Source organism: Netta rufina (genome assembly GCF_964035555.1).
Source record: "Netta rufina genome assembly, chromosome: 1".
Classification (NCBI taxonomy): Eukaryota; Metazoa; Chordata; class Aves; order Anseriformes; family Anatidae; genus Netta; species Netta rufina.
Window position 1 is genome coordinate 27,699,616 of NC_140123.1, and position 20,695 is coordinate 27,720,310.

Here is a 20,695-nt window from a genome sequence, read left to right on the forward strand (position 1 = left end):
AAACTCTAGAGGAAAGGTGCCATCTCTTGCTTTGGGTATTGCTACCAAGCAAATAGGGCCCTACTTCTGGCAGGTCTGCCCATGCACTGCTTAAAAACTTCACTGTAGAGTATGAAAAGAGAGATAACACACCAGCATCCCACAAAATATTCATCCCTTACCTAACACAGACGTACATAAAATGGCAGGAGTACTGCAAGCAAGGTGCAATGAGTCCTCACACCATTTAGAAACTAAAGGAATCATAACCAGTAGAAGAAAATAGGCATCGTCATTCTACATACTTAGACCAGAGGCACAGATGTATTAAGATGGCTATTTCAAGTTCAAATTCACAGCATGTATATTTTATACATATACACAGGGTAGCATATACATAAAACCCTTAGAACAAAAGAGTAATATAGAAAAAATAAGAATAACATAGAAAAATCAATTAAAAATACACATATAGATAACTTAAGTAGCATCAAGTAAAAAAAAAAAAATAAAAAGAGAGATAAAGAAAAATACAAAAAGTAGTAGAAAATACAAGTAGACCAGAAGCTGCACAAACTGTAAAAGGAAAAAAATCTGGAGTGAATATCATGAAGACAGCCCTGATGGATATTTCCCCTGAGCACAGTCTCAAAGAGACTGCATATTTGAAATACACAATAAGTGACATTAGACATTAAAAAATGCATTCTTATTTGTATGAAAATAACACTTATTGAAAATATAAAATTTCTCCAATATTTCATTGTAGTGGAAAAATGATTTATTTTTTATGCATTATGCATAAAATAACAAGCTGTAAATTAATGCTGTAGACCAGAGTATGAAAAGCAAATGTTAATTCCCAGAGCACCACTGCTATAGAACTGCTAATCAATAACTACTAAGTTATTTAAGACCAAATGACAAATACTGTAGCAAAAAAAAAAAGGGCAGATAAAAGTACAAAGTTTCTTTTAAAGGGTTGTCTCTGGACTGCAAGGTTTTTAAACATGCAGTTCAAATGTACAAATGAACCATTTCAACAACGCCTTGCCTGTCTTTTCTGCAGCCTTTTACGCATGCTTCGGTAACTCAAATTTATCATGACCTTTAAAACCACAAGATCCTTTGGGTAACCGTGGTCAGGACTCAGAGCTGCAACTGCAACAGGCAAGACTTTTTCTCCCCATGCACCCTTCAGCATGCCAGGGTCTGCCTGTGAGCCATGCAGCAGTGCTTGGTTCTACCCCATGCTGCTTTCCAGATTGGAAAAAAAAAAAAAAAGTCATTAATAATTCGAGTTGTGTTCTTGTGCTATCCATCAGCCCTAATTCTTGGCAGCCCCTCACGCAGCTACTTAAAAGGACTAATGGTCTTGCGATGGAGTCATGGGACTTTGACTCACGGCCCCAGCTTCAGCTCCAGGTTCCACCGTGATGCCTCGAGCAGTCCCAGCCTCTCCTCCTGCCTGTCCTCCTCAGCTGCCCCCTCACTGCCAGCGAGGGCACCGACATCCCACTCCTCTTGGGCCTCCCTAGGCTTCAGACTGGTTTTCTGTAAGGTGTTTGGTGGAGCTTCTGGCACATTCAGGGTTGCTCCTCTCAGCTGTCCTCCATCAAAACTCAGGTCAAAATGAGTGAAAATACCAGCACGCAGAAGGCTGATCTACTCAGGCTATGCAAGCACAAGCCAAGCCATGGTTTCCTACAGACTTCAGTCCCTCCTCAACAACACCCCTCCACGGGGCCACAAAGCCCCCAGCAGAGCTCAGATGCCATCCCAGGCATGGCCACTTAGCTCTTGATCTGATTTTTTTTTTTTTTTTGGATGATGTTTTATGACAGTTAGCCATAATAACAAATATTAGAGCAACGAGCACAGAAGTTGGATTCATTACTGCCTTATGACTCATTAAAAAAAAAAAATCTAACCTGAGTGAAGTTTCCATAATTTCAGGGCCACGTTTTGTATCTGAGATACTCTTCAAAAAGCATTATAAATCAATACAGTTTCAATAACAACACAGGGATGCACAAGCACACAGTATTTAGAATGGCAAGAAATGAGGTTTTACAAATATTACACAGATGGGTATCAATTAGTGTCTGTTTATAATTTTCTAATCCTTTTCACATTTTGGATTTCAGTCCTTAAAAGTACAGAAGAATGTTGCATTTTAAGCTGCTGGATTATTTTTATTCCTGTTTTGGCTAATGATGTGAACAGATCCGTCCAATGACACTACACAGAACTACTTCTGCAAGCAAAAGTCTGCTCTTTTCTATTGCACACCAATAAGAGCAAAAATCTCTTCCTTCAGACACAAATATCATGGAATATAAATGTCTAAAAACAAGATTTGCAGACAGACCTTGTATTGGACAACTAACAACACCTGAAAAAAGCATATATGCTTTGAATTACACAGGCTCCTCCTTTGACTCCTATTGCTATTTTATTTTCTGCCTTTTCTTAAATATGATTCACAGCAAGTTACATTCCCCTTTAATTTCAGCTTGTTTATAACATTCATTTGATTCTAGATCTTTTTATGTTTATTATTCACTTCTGCATCTACAATGTTATTGAAGAGTTCATGCTTCCAGGTAAAGTTTGTATTTTTTCCTGAACTAATAGGAAATCCTGTAAGATCTTATTGTTGCAGTTTTTCTCCATAACAAAATCTTCCATTACATAACAGGCTGCGTACCTTTAAGATATTCCTTTTCTTTATGACACATGTTGTCTTCTCTTTAGAAAGAGAAACTTTCCTCACTAAGCCTCAGCAAGAGAAAGCAGGAATTTACAAAGTAAAAAAAAAAAAAAAAAGAGAGAGAGAGAGAAAAACAAAAAAACAACACATCTCATGCCAATCCCTATTTAACTCACTTTTCAAAGTTTTCTCATTTCCTCTGTTGCCCTTTCTTATAAACACCACAACCAAAACACAATTGTTTGCTTTGATTTTCAAAACTCTACTGCACCCAAACATGAGGAAATTTCCCTGCAACCCACTGAGGTTACCAGTATGTTATAGCCTTTATCCCCGTACTGAAACCATCCACTCTGCAGGCTTTCTAGTAAGCACAAAACAACTTGCAGTTGAGATATTTCTTAAGTCTGTCCCGGAGGCTGGACTGACAGACATCCTGGCCATCTCTGGCTCAGGGAGCATATTTCACCCCATGCAACCAGGATGCACAGCATATTGTATCCCATCTTACTTTCAAATGGAGAAGGGGGAGAACCCTTGCAGACTGCATATATGGGAAATTATGCTATTTATTTGAAAAACAGCTTATGCTATGTGTAAATGGTGTGGCTGGGCTCTGTCTTGTATGAGACCTGAGCTAAGGCTTGCTGGTTAAACCCCATGCAAATCCCATCACCTTTCCAACTCCTTGGAGGAGCAGACTGTTGCTGCAGCATGTGACACCCATGACTTCTCTACAGACTAGGAGATTCCTGCTGTTTTAATCCTTCCTGGAGAGCCTTCCTTCTTCCCTGGTCTTTCAATGGCCAAAGCTACTGTGGTATGGACAAGCACAGAGCTTGGTTTCCAAATCAGTTTGCCAAAGCACAGCCCGTACAAAGAGAAATGCAGGGGTTTCTAAACTCTCAACATCTGCATGACAGGGCAAATGGAGCCAGTTCCTCATGGAGCCAAAACACCTAAGTCCTAGAAACAACATGGTCTGAGATACCATCTTAGTCCTATGCACTCAGGACTACAGGCTTGAATTTGACATGGTTGTTTTGTCAGCACTTGAAGCTGTGTCCCTCAGCCTTTTCCCTAAACTGATGGTGTCTCATAATTTGAGCCTGAAAGGACTTGTGGGGATGTTCACAAGGGCTGCCTCCTTTCTAGAGGAGTTACTCACTATGCCTCATGAAGTTTCACCTCGTGGACAGGGAAAGCAAGAACCTGCCACCCTTCAACTGCCTACAGAAGGATTCCAAACAGACCAGCCTCTTAAGCCAAAAGGAGACTATATAACCCTCATCATATCTAGCTGTCTTCTTTCCCCTTTTTGTCTAACCAAAGGCTTTCCTTGAAACATCAAGAGGTCAACGCATGGGAAGGACCAACTAGACTTAACTGAAGGCAACTTCTAGGCTTTCTAACTACAGGCAACCTCACAAGGAGTTCAGAAGAGGACTGTGGTCTCCACACCAGCTAGCTGATCAGAAGCACACAAGAAATCTCTACGTCCCACTATGAACCTTCGACATTCCTAAGGAATTTCTGAGAACCACATCAGGCTCTCACGCAACAGGTTACCTTCAGCAGCAACACCCATAATCTTCAGGTCACCAACAGAAGATGAAAAGTTGTATCTTAGATGTTAAATGAGATCTATTTTTCTGACCAAAGCTACCTGTGTGAACATTCATGCAAGATTTACACAGAAGTGGAAAAAAAAATGTTATCAGGGGAGGAATATTCAGGTCAATATGGACACATTTTGCTACTCTACTTCTATACTTCATGTAACAAAATTCAGCGTAAGAGGTACTTTAGCAGAGCAGCAACACAAGCAATAAACTTGGTCAGAAGATTCTGACAATAGAAGCGCATGCTGCCTCCTGATTTTTTTTTTCCTTTAATTTGAAAGGAATTTTCACATTTCAGTATAGTTCAGATCAAGCTCAAGATATTTCTGGGAAAAGGCATGTTTCCCAGAGCAAAGCTTATTTCCCTGTCACTTAATAGCAACAAACGTAAAGCCTTGGTTGGCAATTTTGATTTCTCCTCTGCATGATTCATTTATCCCTGGGATAGGCCTGAGCAAGGGATTCTCCCGGCGCAAGACAGACTAATCAAATTATTTCAAGTCAGTCAGGTATTCGCTTTATGCCAGCCAGCCCCAGTGGCAAAATCTCTTGTAATAGCAGATCTCCCAACGTTAAGAAAAAATATTCATGGGCTAAATGCGAGCTTAATCACAGCCAAGAGGCAAAGCTCCTACGGCCAGAAAGACATAAATGTTATCCTTGTCTCCTTCTCATTCATAATCTTTCACACTGCATTGGAAAGTAGCTCAGAGGGTGCAGGCATGTATTTCAGCTCGTACACTTGACAGAGACCACAAAACTCACTCCCACATACAAAGCAGCACTGCTATATTGCATCCCAGTAGCTGGCACAGAGAGGCCAGATTTTTGCAAGGTACCAAAGATCCCACACTACCCCATCGTGACCAGGACTGTGTGACAAACCCAAGAAGGCTTGAGACTTCCCAGTCACATCTGAGAGTCCTCTCTGAGGGTAGGTGCCCACATACGTGGATCCAAACATCCAGAAGAGCCTTCCCATTCCTTCAGCTCCAGCGAAGAAGGAAGACAGGATTCACATCACTCACTCCAAAAACTTTGCAGGTAAAGTTGCTGCATGAGCACACATCACTAGGTCCCCACCAGGCACGGCCACCAGCTACTGGGCACCGCAGGATGGATCACCCAAGAGCTGGATCGTGGAAATGAAATGTCACCCTGGCCACCACCACAAATGCAGCAGGTGAATTACTAAACCCTGGTGAATTACTATGCCCTGCTGTTCATCAGAACTGGAGCAGTTTGGAGATTTCCACCTCAGAAGAAATCTCTGCAGCCATGGCACTGCCCAGGGCCATAGAAGAGCTCATGTAAGTGGCCTGAAGACCTTGCTGTGAGTTGTATTTTATGCAAGCATCTTTTGGTGCTACTTTTACAAGACATGTCTAGCTAAAGACACTTCACCTGTTAAGTGTGACTTCTGGTGCATATGTTTCTTTCTTCCTGAAGTTGATGGCTTTTATTTCATGCACACAGAACCTCCTGAACACCTGAAAGTTTGCCAGCCTTTCCCCACCCCATACCACAGGCTCTAAAAGATACCGAGAAGCATCATGACACCACCACTGCTGCCGTTTCATACATTCTCATATCCAATGCAGAGGGCAGTCACATGCTTGTGTTTATACATCCCATAATACAAGGCCACTATTTATCAATAAATGCCTTGAGGTGCAGAGCAAAGCCCAAGCAAACAAAATCTGCTAGAAAAAATAGCAACAGCAGTGGCCTGGGAAAAGAGAAATGAGGATTCTGCAGAGATGGTCCAAAGAGCAAAAGAAGGGGCTGCTACAGATATTTAATGAGCTGGGTAATGAAGAAGGAGGAGAATGCAACAAAAGTAGAGGCCCAACTTATTTAGGGGAAAAATAAAATAAAAAACAACCACCCTCTAATTCAAGGCATTAAAGAACGACTTTTAAAAAGCACACAAAAATGCAATGTTTTGCTCAGTAAATAACTAACCATTGGAACCCATGGCTGCAGGATAGCTAGTGGAAAATAACTTGCAGTGATTAAAAAGGGATTAAATGGATTTTATAAACAACAGTATCTGTTGTTAAACATGCTAAAATAAAATTACAAGAGTTAATAACCCATTTGCTTCAGGGCATAAACTAATCCTCTTCTAAGGGTAGCAGAGATCTGCCTGCATGTCAGCTCAGTATCTGGTACAACAACTCTTCTCCAAAGGCGAGCAAGCTTTGCTCTTAATTCCTGCCATTTAAAAACTGTCTTTCTTGCCTGAAAAAGAGAACATGCTATTGTTCAGGCCTTCAACTGACCTCACATAATTAATTCTGCAGTTTACCAGATATATAATTCCCTTGAGGGGCAAGGGCTGAAATGCAAGAAAGGGAGGAAAATAGTTTAATTGCTACATGCTTCAATATTCTACTCTCAGTTTCTTCAAATATAGTTTGTCAGGGCACTCAAAACAAGTGCATGAGATAAAATTCTTGTAAAAAGCTTAAGACGTGAACAAAGCACAAAATCTATTAGTACTGTTTGGTGCAACAGTTCACCACCCTTATCAGTTTATGAGAAAATTAGATCTTTGGGAGAGATAGCAAGGGAGGGTTTTTAACATATTAGAACAGAAGAATTTACTCACCCTAGTAATAATTAAAGCATTATCTAATATCATAGCCTGTCCTCAAAGGCAGGATAGAGTTGAAGTACAAACCCCTTGAGATTCTGATTCCACCCCTTTCAATTCCCAAATCCCAACCCGTGAACCTTACTAACGGACTCGCCGGTCTCTAAAATAATTGCTCCTGGACAAAACACAAGATGAGACATGACACGCTCAACGCTATGCTGTGGTTATGACTTTTCAGTTCCAAATGCCAGCTTGCTCTTTCCCACAGGGAAGACAGCCACGTGCTGGGGACGCTCCTCCTCCAGCTCAGGAGAGCTCCTGGAAGAACAAGTCTTAGCATCAGACATACAAAATTCAGACCACAGGTGATCCTCCTTAGTACACTGCCAGGCTACCTTCTCCAGGTCAATATGTCTACAACTTCATTGTTATTAATATTACTATTAATATTAGTAGTACTACTACTACTCCTACTTTTTTTCTTTTTTAAATGGGGTGCAAATTACATCTGGCTCCGTTTGGCAGTCCCATGGGTCAACATTTGCACTGTATTTTCAAAAAAGGACTTCGCAGTGGTCCACTTCAAGATACTAGCAAGCCAGATCAGGTGTGCCTTCCAAGTCTCAGCAGAACAAAGAGGCTGCAAAATTTGGCACTGACCATCCAACAGAGCAGTATCAGTGCTGGAGCCATGTGCTAAACTGATAACCAAAGCAGGGGATACGAAATGCCTGCAAGGGAAAAAAAAAAAAAAAAAAAGGAGAAAAAAAAAGCTCTGAAATTCAAATTAGTTTTACAGTGAAAGCAAACATGCTGTTTCAGACCACCGTATGTATGTATTCCCTCTGCTCCTCTACTGCTGAAACAGCAAACCGTGCATGGCAGATGGCATGATTCATCTTAAAATTACTCTAGCAGCATTCCCTCTATTAGCCTCCAAGGAGTAAACTAGGATAAAAATATTCTGCATGTTAACTTCAACTAGGCTGTTGTCATGAGGAGTCATCAGGTCAGTCTACTTGCTTATTTTGCAGAATTTTTCTTTCAATCAGCAATAAGCGTTGCGTATGGAGATACCACGTACTTGTTGCGCCTCTCAGGAGTTAATGCAGACAGGGGCAAGAAGGGAGGCAACTGAGGGGTGGGCAGGGGGGAGAGGTTGTTTTCCCACAGAGAAGTAAAAAAGTACAATGAAACTCAAGCCAGGAGCCACAGTACATCATACTAACAACAGCACCAGTCATTTCTGGCAGGTTGGGATAGCTGGGATAAGAATTTACACCAGCCCAGAAGCTGAACACAGATCTGCTCAAGGCACGCTTCTGTGGTATCGTTCTGCTTTCACCAGGGATGGGACACAAGTGTCACAATCGGTGTCAAGAAAGCCTCACCAACCAGCCTGCCCCAAAAATGCAGTTACAGCACCCTGCCATCCATCCCCCTCCTTCACACGAAGGGCTGGAGCCAGCGGTGTGACTTCTTCCAGAGAAATACTAAAACATAGGAAATAACAAATGTAGTTCCCAGATGAGGGCTCACTCACAGACCTGTTGGATACAATGTCTCTGACTGAAACTCCATCCCTCATTTAGAAAAAATCCCCATGCACTTAGGAGATGCTTTAGACTATGCTGACAGTACGAAAATTCACTGCTGTGCAGCACACGTCCCCAGGATCGACTACTGCAACGTTAATTGCCTGGACTCCGGGCCCCAAGCTAAAAAAGCCCTTCCAAAATAAACAGTCCATAAGAACTAATTTATTTTTTGCTCCATCAACAATATGTCTCAACCAACAGAAGCAGAATATTTTGTGTGCTTTAATACTCAGGTTAACCAAGGAGGGGGTGAAGCCAATAACACAGTTAGCCTCATCTCTGGGTAGAAGGTGGTGAAACTGCACTTAATGCCATCTCTTCAAGCAGGCGTTTTCTACATGTGTATGCCCTACACGTCAGCCTCATTGCATAACCCGGTTGTGCAATAATTGCAAATTCATTTACATCTTCATTTTTGTTCCAGTGTTCCAGAATGGGGAAGCAGGGAGGACTATCAAATGGCAGGAGGAACTTTGCAGAATTCCTCTCCTCCACCGTGGGCCAGCCCCAGAAGGATGCCCTGCAGAGGGCTTGGACACACTGGGAGTAAAACACAACTGCTCACCTGGAGCAGACATCTGGAGCAAGGCTTCAGGGAGCAACCTCAAAGCAAAGGATGACTTCATAGCATCAGCAGATGACTGGTGTTGGCTTGGACTGCAAGCAGAGAAGATTATGGTTTCTCCTTTTAATGCTTATTGCTATGTAATTGCCATAGAACTGTAAAGAAGAAGTAGGCAAGAGTGCAGTATCAGGTTTTCATAGACTAAACAAACTGGATTATTCAAGAGCGACTCAAGTTTCCTAACAAGCACGGAGCACTCTGCATTAAGATAGCATCTACTTATTTCTCAAAAATCAATTGCAACAGGCTGCATTTTAAAATACTGCCTTAACCTCCTCTCCTGCCATTTATTTCAGCAGCACATTTATGGATTTACTACATTTGTGGACAAGGGCATAATGCACCAGCAGCACCAAAGACCAGACCCTAGACCAGTATTGCTGCTCCGCTAGCTGGAATATGCACTCATGTTGTATTAGGAAATGTTCAGCTCTTGCAACAAAGGGCCATAAAAATCTGACAGTGCAGTTCTCCTCAGAGGCTGCACATATTCCTCAAGGAAGAAGGGAAAATAAGGTGGGGGGAAAAAAAATTCATCATCCCACTTCAACCAAAAGTTAAAGACTTCACCCCTCTCTGGCACTCTCTGAGTTTTCCAAGCATCGTGTCACCTGCATGCAGGAGTGCCTCCAGCTCCACCTCAATGCTGGCCCAAGGATGGCAGGACCAAGACACCATAACAACTACACAGAAAAGTAAGTTGGTCTGACTTAAACATGCAGTCACACTATGGGTTTTCACATCTGAAAAAAACAATATATATATATATATATATATTTATACTGGGGAGGGGAAGGGAGTTTTTGGTATTCCTTTCTGCGCTATAGGCTTCTAGATATTAATCAATCCCTAAATTTATCTAGCTAGCTACAAAATATTTAGTACAATTTTATTTATGTTTGGATTACATAACGTATTTTGATCAATCACACATGAGGCTGTGTCCTCATCCTGAATTTCAAATGCCTTGTTGTTGGACCTGCAGATGCATCAGTAGAGCAGAGCTCAGTCGCAAGAGGTGGGGAAGAGGCAGGACAAGTGCAGCAGAGGTGTCAGGGATGGAAACACTACAAATAACTACAAGAGACCTTAAAGACCATCTAGTTCCAAACCCTTGCCATGAGCATGGATGCCATCCACCAGCCCAGGTTGCCCAAAGCCCCATCCAGCCTGGCCTTGAACACCTCCAGGGATGGGGCATCCACCACTTCTCTGCGCAACCTGTGCCAGTGCTTCACCACCCTTTGTGCGAAGAATTTCCTCCGTATGTTTAATCTAAGTCTACCCTCTTTTGGCTTAAAAAATGAGGTAGATTTGTCCTATCACTACATGCCCTGATAAAGAGCCCCTCCTCACCTTTCCTGGAGGAAAGTAATAATACACCTGAGAGAATTTGGTCAATAACCACTTATTTTTTGATCAATATTTCATCAAAAATATGATCAATAAACACAATATTTGCAGCATGGATCTTTCCCTTCAGCACAACCCTTGCTCTCCTTGGCCTGGACCTCAGAAGCTGAAGCACCTCAGCAAAAGACAGACGCAGCAGTGGGGCATCCTCCTGAGAGGCTGAGGGATACATACCCTAACATCTTTGGATAGTGTTATATATGGTGAATTACTACATATTTCTTGCTGTAACAGGAGATTTCATTCCTCCTGCTCACACATGAACAACTAGAGGAACAGCAGCACACCAGCCTGACAGATGGAGGCGAGTGTTCGCGGGACAACTCCAACAGGCTCGTCTGTGGCATGGAGCAGCCGCTGCATCACGGCTCCAGCACACACAGAAATCCACACAGCAGCATCCAGCCAGGGCTGGGGCAGCAGCCAGGCCCCAAGCTTTCCCCAAAAGCCGCCAGCTCGCACCTCCCCACCTCTTCACGCCTTCCGACAGCAGGAATAATCCCTCTTCCCTCGGCCCACCACCAGGATGCCTTCAGAGCTGGGTTTTCTGGGAGAAGGGGCTGTGGGGGCTGCAAACAATTTCATCTAATTTGAAAGTTCACATTTGAACAGAGTATTTTTGGAAAGAGAAATCAACACATTAACAGCAAACGGGAGCACAGAGCAGATAATCCTTTCACATCCTGACAGCGGAGAACTGCGGAGGCCTGCTATGAAGCATCTCTGAATAACAGCGTCTTCATTTTTTGAATACCTAATTAAGAGTTTCTATATATTGCAAAGCCTCGCTATAAGATATAATTCAGTTGGCAAACACCAAAGATTTCTCAGTCTGTAAGCTTTTGGCAATCAAAATTTAAATCTGAATATATGTGCAAGATATGTACGGCACAGGTACTTTATTTTTTATTCTAACAATTACATTCAAATTAGGATATTAACTTGAATCGGTTTCAAACAAATGCAAGCTACAGGCAAATCAGCCCCCCCATCACCACAGGAGTAAATTTTTGGATTGTTAATATCCTTACTCCCGTTAGCTGCCTCAGATACATTCAAACACACATTACAGAACAGCATCCAAGACGAAACGAGTTTTGCTTCAATCTAAAAACACTACAGATGCCAGAAGACAGCACCAGCTCGGACCCGAAACTCACACATGCCAAAAACCATTTGCAACCGTGCTAATTCATATTACGGGAACTGAAAGGCAACTCTGTATAACACAATGGGCAACAAATCCATTCCTTTAATTTCAGTCGCCAAACTTTAATTAATTTCCAGCCAGGCAAACATTAAGCGTTTCTGCTGATCTTGCAGGATGTAAGCTCATTTGCACAATAAATGCGGTCTAACAAGTCACCACATTTATAGCGAGTTGCTTCAGTCTTATCTAACTGCGTAGTTTGAAAAGTCAGTGATGGGTAAGTGAAACTCCACCCACGTCACAGTTTCTGGAGTTAAGTGTAAGAAAACTGAAGAAGTTGTGACTTTTTCATTGCTGCAGACAGCATTTGGACAATTAAAGTCCATTCTCTGAACTATGCAAACAGTCCTTATTAAGGAAGTAAAAAAAAATTAAAAATAAAAAGCATACGATCTGCATTTTCATTTTTCCCCATAAAATGAATGTCTGTGCTCCAATGCTCCGGAGTTCCCCTTCCAAAAAAAGGCAAAAGCAAAACATCTCTGCTGCCCACTCACAGTAATTGCCAAAAAGGACAACAACAACAACAAAAGTAGAAAAGTAGGTTTAGGAGACTTCAGAACAGCCCTGGGTGAAAAGCACCTGTGCTCACTCACTGCCCTCCTCCTCTCCAGCATTAGCGGTGCTGCAGAACAGCGAGGCCCAACCACCAGTCACATCTCATTCCATAAAGTTTTTAATTTCCTGATTTTTGGGTGTGATTTAAGAGATCTCACTCTGGTACTAACTAAATTAAATGTAGCGCCGGGGATTAAGCCTCCAGCATTTTTAGAGGGAGATGCCAACATGCAAGACACGGAGTGCTGCCCCCTTCATCCTTTCACATCCTGATGCAGGAGATGCACGGAGGCCTGGCATGAAATGGCCTCTGAATGACAGATACTCAGAAAAAATAAAGATGCTCTTTATAAAATAAGAGCTCTATAAAGATGCTCTTTATAAAATAAGAGCTCTTTATAAGAGCTCTTGCATATTACAAAGCAGAGGTAGCAGAAGGTATTTAGTTAGCAAACACTATAGGTAAAGGATACCTCTGCTTGCGAGCACCAATCAAAATGACAATCAATCAAAAGTCAAATCTGAATAGGTGCTATTTTAGAGTATGCCCCACACAGACATGCTGTGTTCCCTCAACTATGCATGTGCCAGGCTTCAAAACTTAAACTACACCACAGAAACAGCCTTGACAAAAAGCAAAAGGAGCCCCGCAGGCTCACACCAGCACACAGTTAACACGTCGGGGGAACACAGGCTGCTCAGTTGCCACCACAGCCATCCCTGGCCCGCTGGCGTGGAGCAGCAATAGGACCGAGAGCATTTCCAGCTGTGTGGATTCCTAGCATTCCCAAAAATTTGCCTTCGAACACTAGAACAAGAGAAGACTTGTACCTTGAGGCTGAATTAACTCTAGAACAAGAAGTGTTTGCAAACAGGACTGTAACATCATTGATACCATGTAGCGATGGTCGATGCCATGAGCAACAACAAGCTGCCTGGGGCAAATTGAGCGCGGCCCTATACTTCTTCAGCAACTTTCTGCAAGATGCAGCAGCTGTCAGAGTCCCAGCAGATTTTCAGACTTTTCTCCTCTGGTATCTCTCCACGTATCACAAGGGAAAGCACTACTAAACCTTTGCAACTTACTGCAGAAGTGCTTCCACACTAAATAAGCTCACCTCCTTAGATATTATTTGGTAAAGATCAGCAGCCACCACCAAAATCTAAGCACAATCACAAGGCCTAATGAAGTTCTTAGTCTGAGATAATCATCAGCACAGTAAAGCAGTTGACTTCATTCTTTTTATTCCTCCACCTCCTACAGTAGAAACGGAGACCTACCAAGAAACAGCACAATACAGCTGCTGCACTAACTGAAGATGTTTGCACATTACAAACTAAAGCATAGGAATGAAGCAGCTTTGTTTGATGAACACACAGGAGTAACATTCAACAAATATATTTAGAAATAACTTAAATGTGAATAGTACTTGCCTCAGAAGTGAACGTAATTCATGCTGAAGCTTTGTGCAGCAGCACAGATGTCATTTTTCAAAATGTGACTGCCCTGCACACTTCATCCATTTCTGTAGTGCAGCCTTTCATTATGAAAAGCAGTATTCCCCTGTATTTAAAACTCACTTTGGCACACCAAACTTACACACAGAACACTACAAAATTCATTAAAATATTGGAATGCACTGCCATACGCTTAACTATAGTTTAGCTGCAGCCACCAACAGTGAATGTGAAGTTCTCTCTTCATAGGAATTAACAATAAAGTAAATGTATCCATCTTTTACATATTTCTGAAAGAGGAAAACAAATTATTTAATGGGTACCTTTAATTTATCTTACTTTAGAATTCACTACTCAAGGTTACAAAATCATTTCCATGAGAAATCCCTGTTTCAAACACTAACTTTCTCCCAAAGCAGAAGGGGCTGAAGTTTGAATCTCTGTAGGCTGTGGCCACAGCCCTACATATTTCACAAATCTGTGGCTGCAAAATGTCTCATCATTTCTGCTCCAAAAGCTGAGCACTCTTTTTGCAAAATATTCACCAGTTGTGTAAACAGAGTGGCATATATTTAGGTAGCATTATGCTTTGGAAATTGAAGAAGGTCTGAACAAACATCTCAAGAGCACACCATTTCTGGAGTCTTATTAAAAATATATACTATATCTATATAAATTGCCTACTTTATTGTTGATTATTATATTTAATAAAACAAATAAATAAAATAAAATCACCTAACCATCTTTATCCTCTTGTACCATGCTGTTTCTCCTTTCTATCCCAGGCAGCAAAAGCCCATTCCCTAATCCACCAACTCCACTGACCCCTTGTGAAGTAATGTAATAAAAAAGAAATAATGACATTAAGAACATTGGAGCCAAGTATGTCGTAAGGAGTACAGTGGCAAAGAGACCAGTTGCCTTGTTTTTGTGTTGAACTTATTCAAAGCCTGTCACTTCAGGAAGATTTAGCTCACTGTGTCAGTACACAAAGCCTCTCAGGTGCTTTCTTTTGGCATTTAATCTTGCCCATAACCAGACAAGAAACTGAACAAGCATTGCAGCAGTTACAGCAAATACAAGACATGCAAAAAAAATTAAGAGTATAGTCAACATATAACTCAAGGCCTGGACTGGAAGCTCAAAACCACCTGGGATGGATCGCCAGGATGCATCGCACCAGGCAGCGCAAGCCTGAAAGCAGGGGCAGCAGCACACAGGTCTAAGGACAGAACAGGCTTTATCCTTCAAGTGAGGTTTAAGATCAAAAAGGGCAAATATAGATGGAGAAAGAGAATTAAGTTTAAAAGGAACAAGCCATGAAGGGTTAGCATGGAGCTTTATCACTAGTTACGAGGGTGCAGGCACCTTGCAATGATTAAGGTGAACTTTCAGCCGTGAACCTTTTCCCTTACTAAGCAGGATTCAGGCTGGTGACTCAGAGGCAGGCGGTGAAGGCTGCCACCGAGGACTGATAGTGGCAGCGAGCAGGTACACGAGTCACCAAAAGTAAAACTCACAGCTGGGTGAGCAGTGGCTGGAACTGGTCTGGAAGAGAGATTGCAGCAGCTCACACAGAGCAGACACAACTGCATCTTCCAGGTACTGAGGCTCTAACCAGTGCCGTATGTAAAAAGGCATGGCTGTGAGAGGATTTACCTGGCAGAACCCATAAATAGGAAAGCAAACACATGGACATACCTATATGCACACTCGTGTGTGTTGTATGCATGTGTAACACAACGCTAGGGGTCCACAAACCTCCTAGGAAAGCATCTGATCTACTACGCTGGGACAGAGTTAAATACCCGCAGGTATGCAACCAGCACTGAGGGAACACCGAGCAATTCATCAAGGCAGTCTTTAATTAAAGTGACATCTCCTCGTCGAAATAGAAATGTGCAATAAAAACCTGAGATCTACTTCTTCCTCTTCAGCTACTTAAGCTCTACACAAATTTCTCTGATTTAAATTATCTAGAACCAAAAGCTTTTGGCAGCCATGAAGATCACTCTGGATTTCCCAGAGCCTCCCAATACTCGATAACACACGTGCGGCTTTAGACTTGGATATACCACGCCCCAGCACCGATTTTGCACGGAGGTCAATTCACTGGAGAGGAGACCACAGAGCCACAGTGAGGCACCCGAGGCTCCTTCCCCACACCTGTTTTGTCCTCGGGCCTACGTCCATTCATCCTTCTGCAGCTCAACACCATCTATCCTCACTCTTTCAGCAATGGCAACAAATAAATTTGGGTGATCGAGTTTCCTCAGGACTAGAAGTCAAGGAGGTGTAAATGCACGTGCGGCCTTCACACCTGCCACTGGGAAAAACAAACACTGCGGCCACCTTGAGATGGGAGCCACCAAAACCCTGTGTTTTCTGCTTAATGAAGACCTCTGTCCAAACAGTCACTGCATGTAGCCAACATAATACTACAGGTTGTGGTTTAAACATATTTTCAATAGGAGGCTGAAAGCCTGAGGCCATTCAGGAAAGTTTAACTCTGACGGCTCCTTCACAGCAGAGCGCAACCATTTTGACGTAAAGCAAAGACATCATGAAATATACCCGCCACAAAGGCATTTCATTTCTTGCTTATGATGATCAGCCAAAAAGTTATCAGATTTGAGCAAAGGAAAAGTTATCTACGGCCATGATGAATCCCATTTGGGGACTGCAAACTGCCCTAAGCCCCATGCACAGTCTCCCACTCGCACAGGTAGAAGAAAACACCGCTTTCACTTGACTGCTACGAGACAAATGTTTCATTCTTCCATGCAACTTTCACAACAATTTCTTAGTTATCTCGGAAACAGATCTTGTTCTTGCTTCAGCCTTCTCTGAGCAGCACCGCTCGCTATCGGCACTTGCCTACGTTCACCCCTGCGGCAGGTCTGGCAGGGCCCAGCTGCTGGGCGGGCAGCCCTTGCTCCCCCAGAGCTCAACTGGGTTTTTTTGGATGTTTTGCTGTGTTTTTTTTTTTTTTTTAAATCAGAGTTTGTGCTGAGAAAGTCTGGAGTAAACTATTTTGCACATACAGCTGAGAGCAGTTTTAACTACTTCAGTAAGCTAACAGTGAGAATTTTATCTTACTACCTTTACCATCCTTATTTAAGATGACATTTCCGCTTAAAAGTTTCAGCTCAGAAGAACTTGGACACTATTCCGAGCTCCCACCAGATAATGTCAACACCATTGAACTTCTTTATTCAGCAAAAAAATGCAAAAGCAGTTCAACATCAGATATTAAGTGGGGGCCGTGCTGATTCACAGGCATTACAGTAGGCAGCTCTCAACTTCTGGGTGACGAACGCAGCCCTGCCACCAGGCATAAAGTGCACATTCTGTTACAAGTCCTCGTGTATTTTATGGAGTTTGTGTATAATCTGAAAGGTGCCTTGTTTACACTTACAAATACGCAGGCTCCAACAAGACGAAGCTTTATTTAGGAGGGAAAAAGCAAAGCAAAACAAAACATTTTCTTTCTCAGGCTGCAAAACACCCACACACCACACACCCCAGGCACCGACCCGGTGATACTCCGGCTCTGAGGGGCCGCGGCCAGCTCCAGCCCCGCTCCGACCTCAGCACCCACAGCACCAAACCCACGCAGCATGGGGCCAACACGATCCAACACAGCAGCTTTCTGAGCTGCCTACCCATAATGTGGCCATATAGAGGCCTGAGGGCAGTGTGTAGGCTGCACGTGTGTGTTTTTGGGGTACCTACAGCGTCCTGCCACAGGGTACGGCCATCCCAGGACTGTGCCAGCACCAGCTCTCCCCACTGCAGCGCAGCGTGGGTGCACAGGCATCGGCAGTGTCCACTCTGCCAGGAGGAGGTGTGCAAGGCTTGTCAGTGGCTGAAGCAACACAGGAAGAGGAGCAATAAAATAAGAAACACCTAATAAGTTAGGCAGCTAGCAGAGTTCCCGATGTGCCTGCTTGAACTTGGGAGTTCTCTGCTCTGATTTTAGTTTTGTTTGTTTTCCTTTCAGTTTTCTCCGACTCACTCTGCAAAGGCACTCGAGGCAGCTTGCTTTATTTCTGACAGACTGAAACACCACTGGAAAAAAAACAGCGTTTTCAGGTGACAATTTACCTTATCTAAAAGTTGTCAGTTATCAATCATTCCCCTCCTATTAAGCCTTTTTCATGAAAGATGTCTTCAGACAATTATCCTTTAAATTTTTTAGTCAAACACATTGATAGGAACTAACAAATTACTTTTTAAAAGTCTTAAAAGCCTTCAGCTGACAACGAGTTTCAGATCCATCTGCATTTCCCTAGCAGGGTGCTGCCCCCCCCCGTAAAAACATGACGTTGACGAAAATCTGACGTAACAATCCCTCCTAGCTGTGCATGTAAAAATCTATATAAATGCAGGATTTGACTTGGAAAAAAAAAAAATGCAAATATTACAGATACTAGAAGGTGAGGCGAGCAAAACTCAACGACCAGCAGTCTGACTGCCCCAACTGGAGCCAAGTCAGGAGCACAGCAGCACAACACGCCGATCCCACGTTCGGCACACGCACCCTGCACGTTTGCTGCCATCCTTCGCAGGGAGGAGGAGGAGGAGGAGGAGGAGGAGGCTGTGACTTCGTGCAGGCAGCGGGAGCTCGCTCTGACAGCGCTCTCACGCAACAACGGGGTGCCGAAAAAGCGGGCGCTCTGGGTCTGTTGTGGGTGGATTTGGGGTAGGGGCTGGGGAGAAGAGGGGCTGGGGGTGGTGGTAGGGGGATGGGGGTGACACGGGGATGGGGGTGACACGGGGATGGGGGTGGACACCACCACGGTGGGTGCCCAGCCCCAAGCAAAGTGTCGCCGAGCTGGGCAGCGCTGAACCCCCCCCAGCCCAACAGGTTCCTCACCACCGGTCCTCCCTGCCCCGGGAGCGCACAAAACCCCACAAATTAATGGGAAAGCCGCTCCCGCACGCCGACTTCAGCACAGCCACCCAGGCAAAGCCAGCTTACTCATTAAACGCACGGTGTTTCTGCAACCCTTGTCCTGCCCCTTCTCCTTCCCCTGCCCCGTTTGCCTCTGCCCCAGCTCCCCGGGTCCCCCCCCCAGTGGTGCCGGGCGGTCCCGGGGGCGAGCAGCGCCCCTCGCACCCCGCCGCACGGGGGGGGCTCAACACTGGCAGCCCCCAAAATCCCCCAAAATCCATCCTCTGTACCCGGGGCCGGCGCCGTGACACGGCGTGAACTTTTGCTTTCGGCGGGGCAGGGCGGAGAGGGGGGGGGAAGGCGGAGAGAGGCGAGCCCCGGCCCCCCCCCGTTCCGCTCCCGGCCCCGGCCGAGCCCCGCGGGGGGAGGGCAGAAGCGGCTCTTTTTTTCTTTTTTCTTTTTTTTTTTTTTTTTCCCCCCCCCTCTCTTCCTTTTGGGAATAAAATAAATGAAGCGCGGTGGGATAAAGTGAAACGGAGCGGGATAAAAGTGAAACGGAACGAGACGAGACGAAATGAAATAAGTAAAAGTAAATAAAATCAGACGAAATAAAACAAAAATAAGATGAAATAAAACACGTTAGGGTAGAATAAAATGAAATACGACCAAATAAATTAAAACAAGAGGGGGGAAAAATGAAATAAGATGCGAAAGGCACACGCACGCTGCAAAGCGGGCGGCGGGCAGCGCAGCCGGCGTGTGCGGCGCCGAGCACCCCGCAGCCCCCCAGCCCCTCGGGGGGGTCCCGGCGGTGCCCCCAGCCCTCCCCTCACCTTCCAGCCGGCCGAGCTGTTGCTGTCTCCCTTGTCCTTGAAGTAAGGGACGCTCTTGACCATCCACTCGTAGATCTGCGAGAGGGTGAGCCGCTTCTCGGGGGAGCTCTCGATGGCCTTGGTGATGAGGTCGGCGTAGGACAGGTTGCCCCAGGCGTTGCGGCGGGACGAGCTGCTCTTGCGGGGCTGCCCGGCCACGGGACCCGGCGACAGCCCGGCCACGGCCGCGGGGGGCACCGGAGGCACCGGAGGCACCGGCCCCGGCGGGTGGAGGCGGCAGCCGGCCTCGGGCGCCGGGAAGTCCCCGCAGCGGCAGGCGGCAGCCTCCGGGGGACCGGCGGGGGGCAGCGGCCCGAAGTCCTCGCTCTCCTCCAGCAGGCTGAGGTTGCTGATGAAGTCGGCGCCCAGCGCCCCCGAGGCGGCGGCGGCAGCGGCGGCGGCGGCGGCAGCGACGGCTGCGGCGGTGCCGGCCGCCCCCTCGGGCTGCCCCCCGCCACCTCCTCCTCCTCCTCCTCCTCCTCCTGCTCCTGCTCCTCCTGCTCCTGCCCCGCCGCAGGACGGAGCCGGGCTGGAGGTGGCCGAGCTGGGGGGGTTGAAGTCCGGCCGCGGCAGGGGCCAGGTGCAGGAGCGGGGCCGCGGCAGCGGCTCGAAGTCGGGGTCGATGTCCACCAGCTGCGGAGCCTCGGCCATGGCGGGGCCGGGAGCGGGAGCGGGGAGCTCGGCGGAGGCTTTTGGGGTTGTCGGGGGAGGGTTTTTGGGGTGGGGGCGGCTCAGCGCCCCATGCAGGCTCCCGGCGCGGCCCCGACGGCGCGGCCGCCGACTCCCGGCGCGGCTCCGGCCCCGCCGCCCTGCCCGGCTCCTCGGCGGCGGCAGCGACCGACTGGAGCGACCGCCCCGCGCGGGCCCGCCTCCAGCCTTCCTCCTCCTCCTCCTCTCCTCCTCCTCCTCCTCCTCCCGGCGGGGAGGGACCGGCCCGAGCCTCGCCAATGGCAGCGCCGCGCCGCCCCCCGCCGCGGGGCGGGAGGGTGCCGGTGCCCCCGGGCTGCTCCCGGGGGGGGCTCCGTGTGTGTGTGTTTGCCTGTGTTTTGGGGTTGTTTTGGGCTTATTTTGGGGTCCCTCCCCTCGACGGGGAGCGACAGCCCTTCAGCTCGAGAAGGGGGCGGCAGTCGGTGCCGTCCCGGCGAGGT

General features: G+C 45.7%; 1 protein-coding gene across 1 annotated transcript in view; it reads right to left on the minus strand.

Moving 5' to 3' along the window:
- Positions 1 to 20,383, minus strand: part of FOXO1 (forkhead box O1) — a 63,259-nt gene extending 42,876 nt beyond the window's left edge. Inside the window, exon 1 of the mRNA XM_084298087.1 lies at positions 19,509 to 20,383. Within this exon, the coding sequence (XP_084154213.1) occupies positions 19,509 to 20,198 (690 nt within the window). The 5' untranslated portion in view covers positions 20,199 to 20,383. The remainder of the gene's footprint in view (positions 1 to 19,508) is intronic.
- Positions 20,384 to 20,695: the final 312 nt, after the last annotated feature.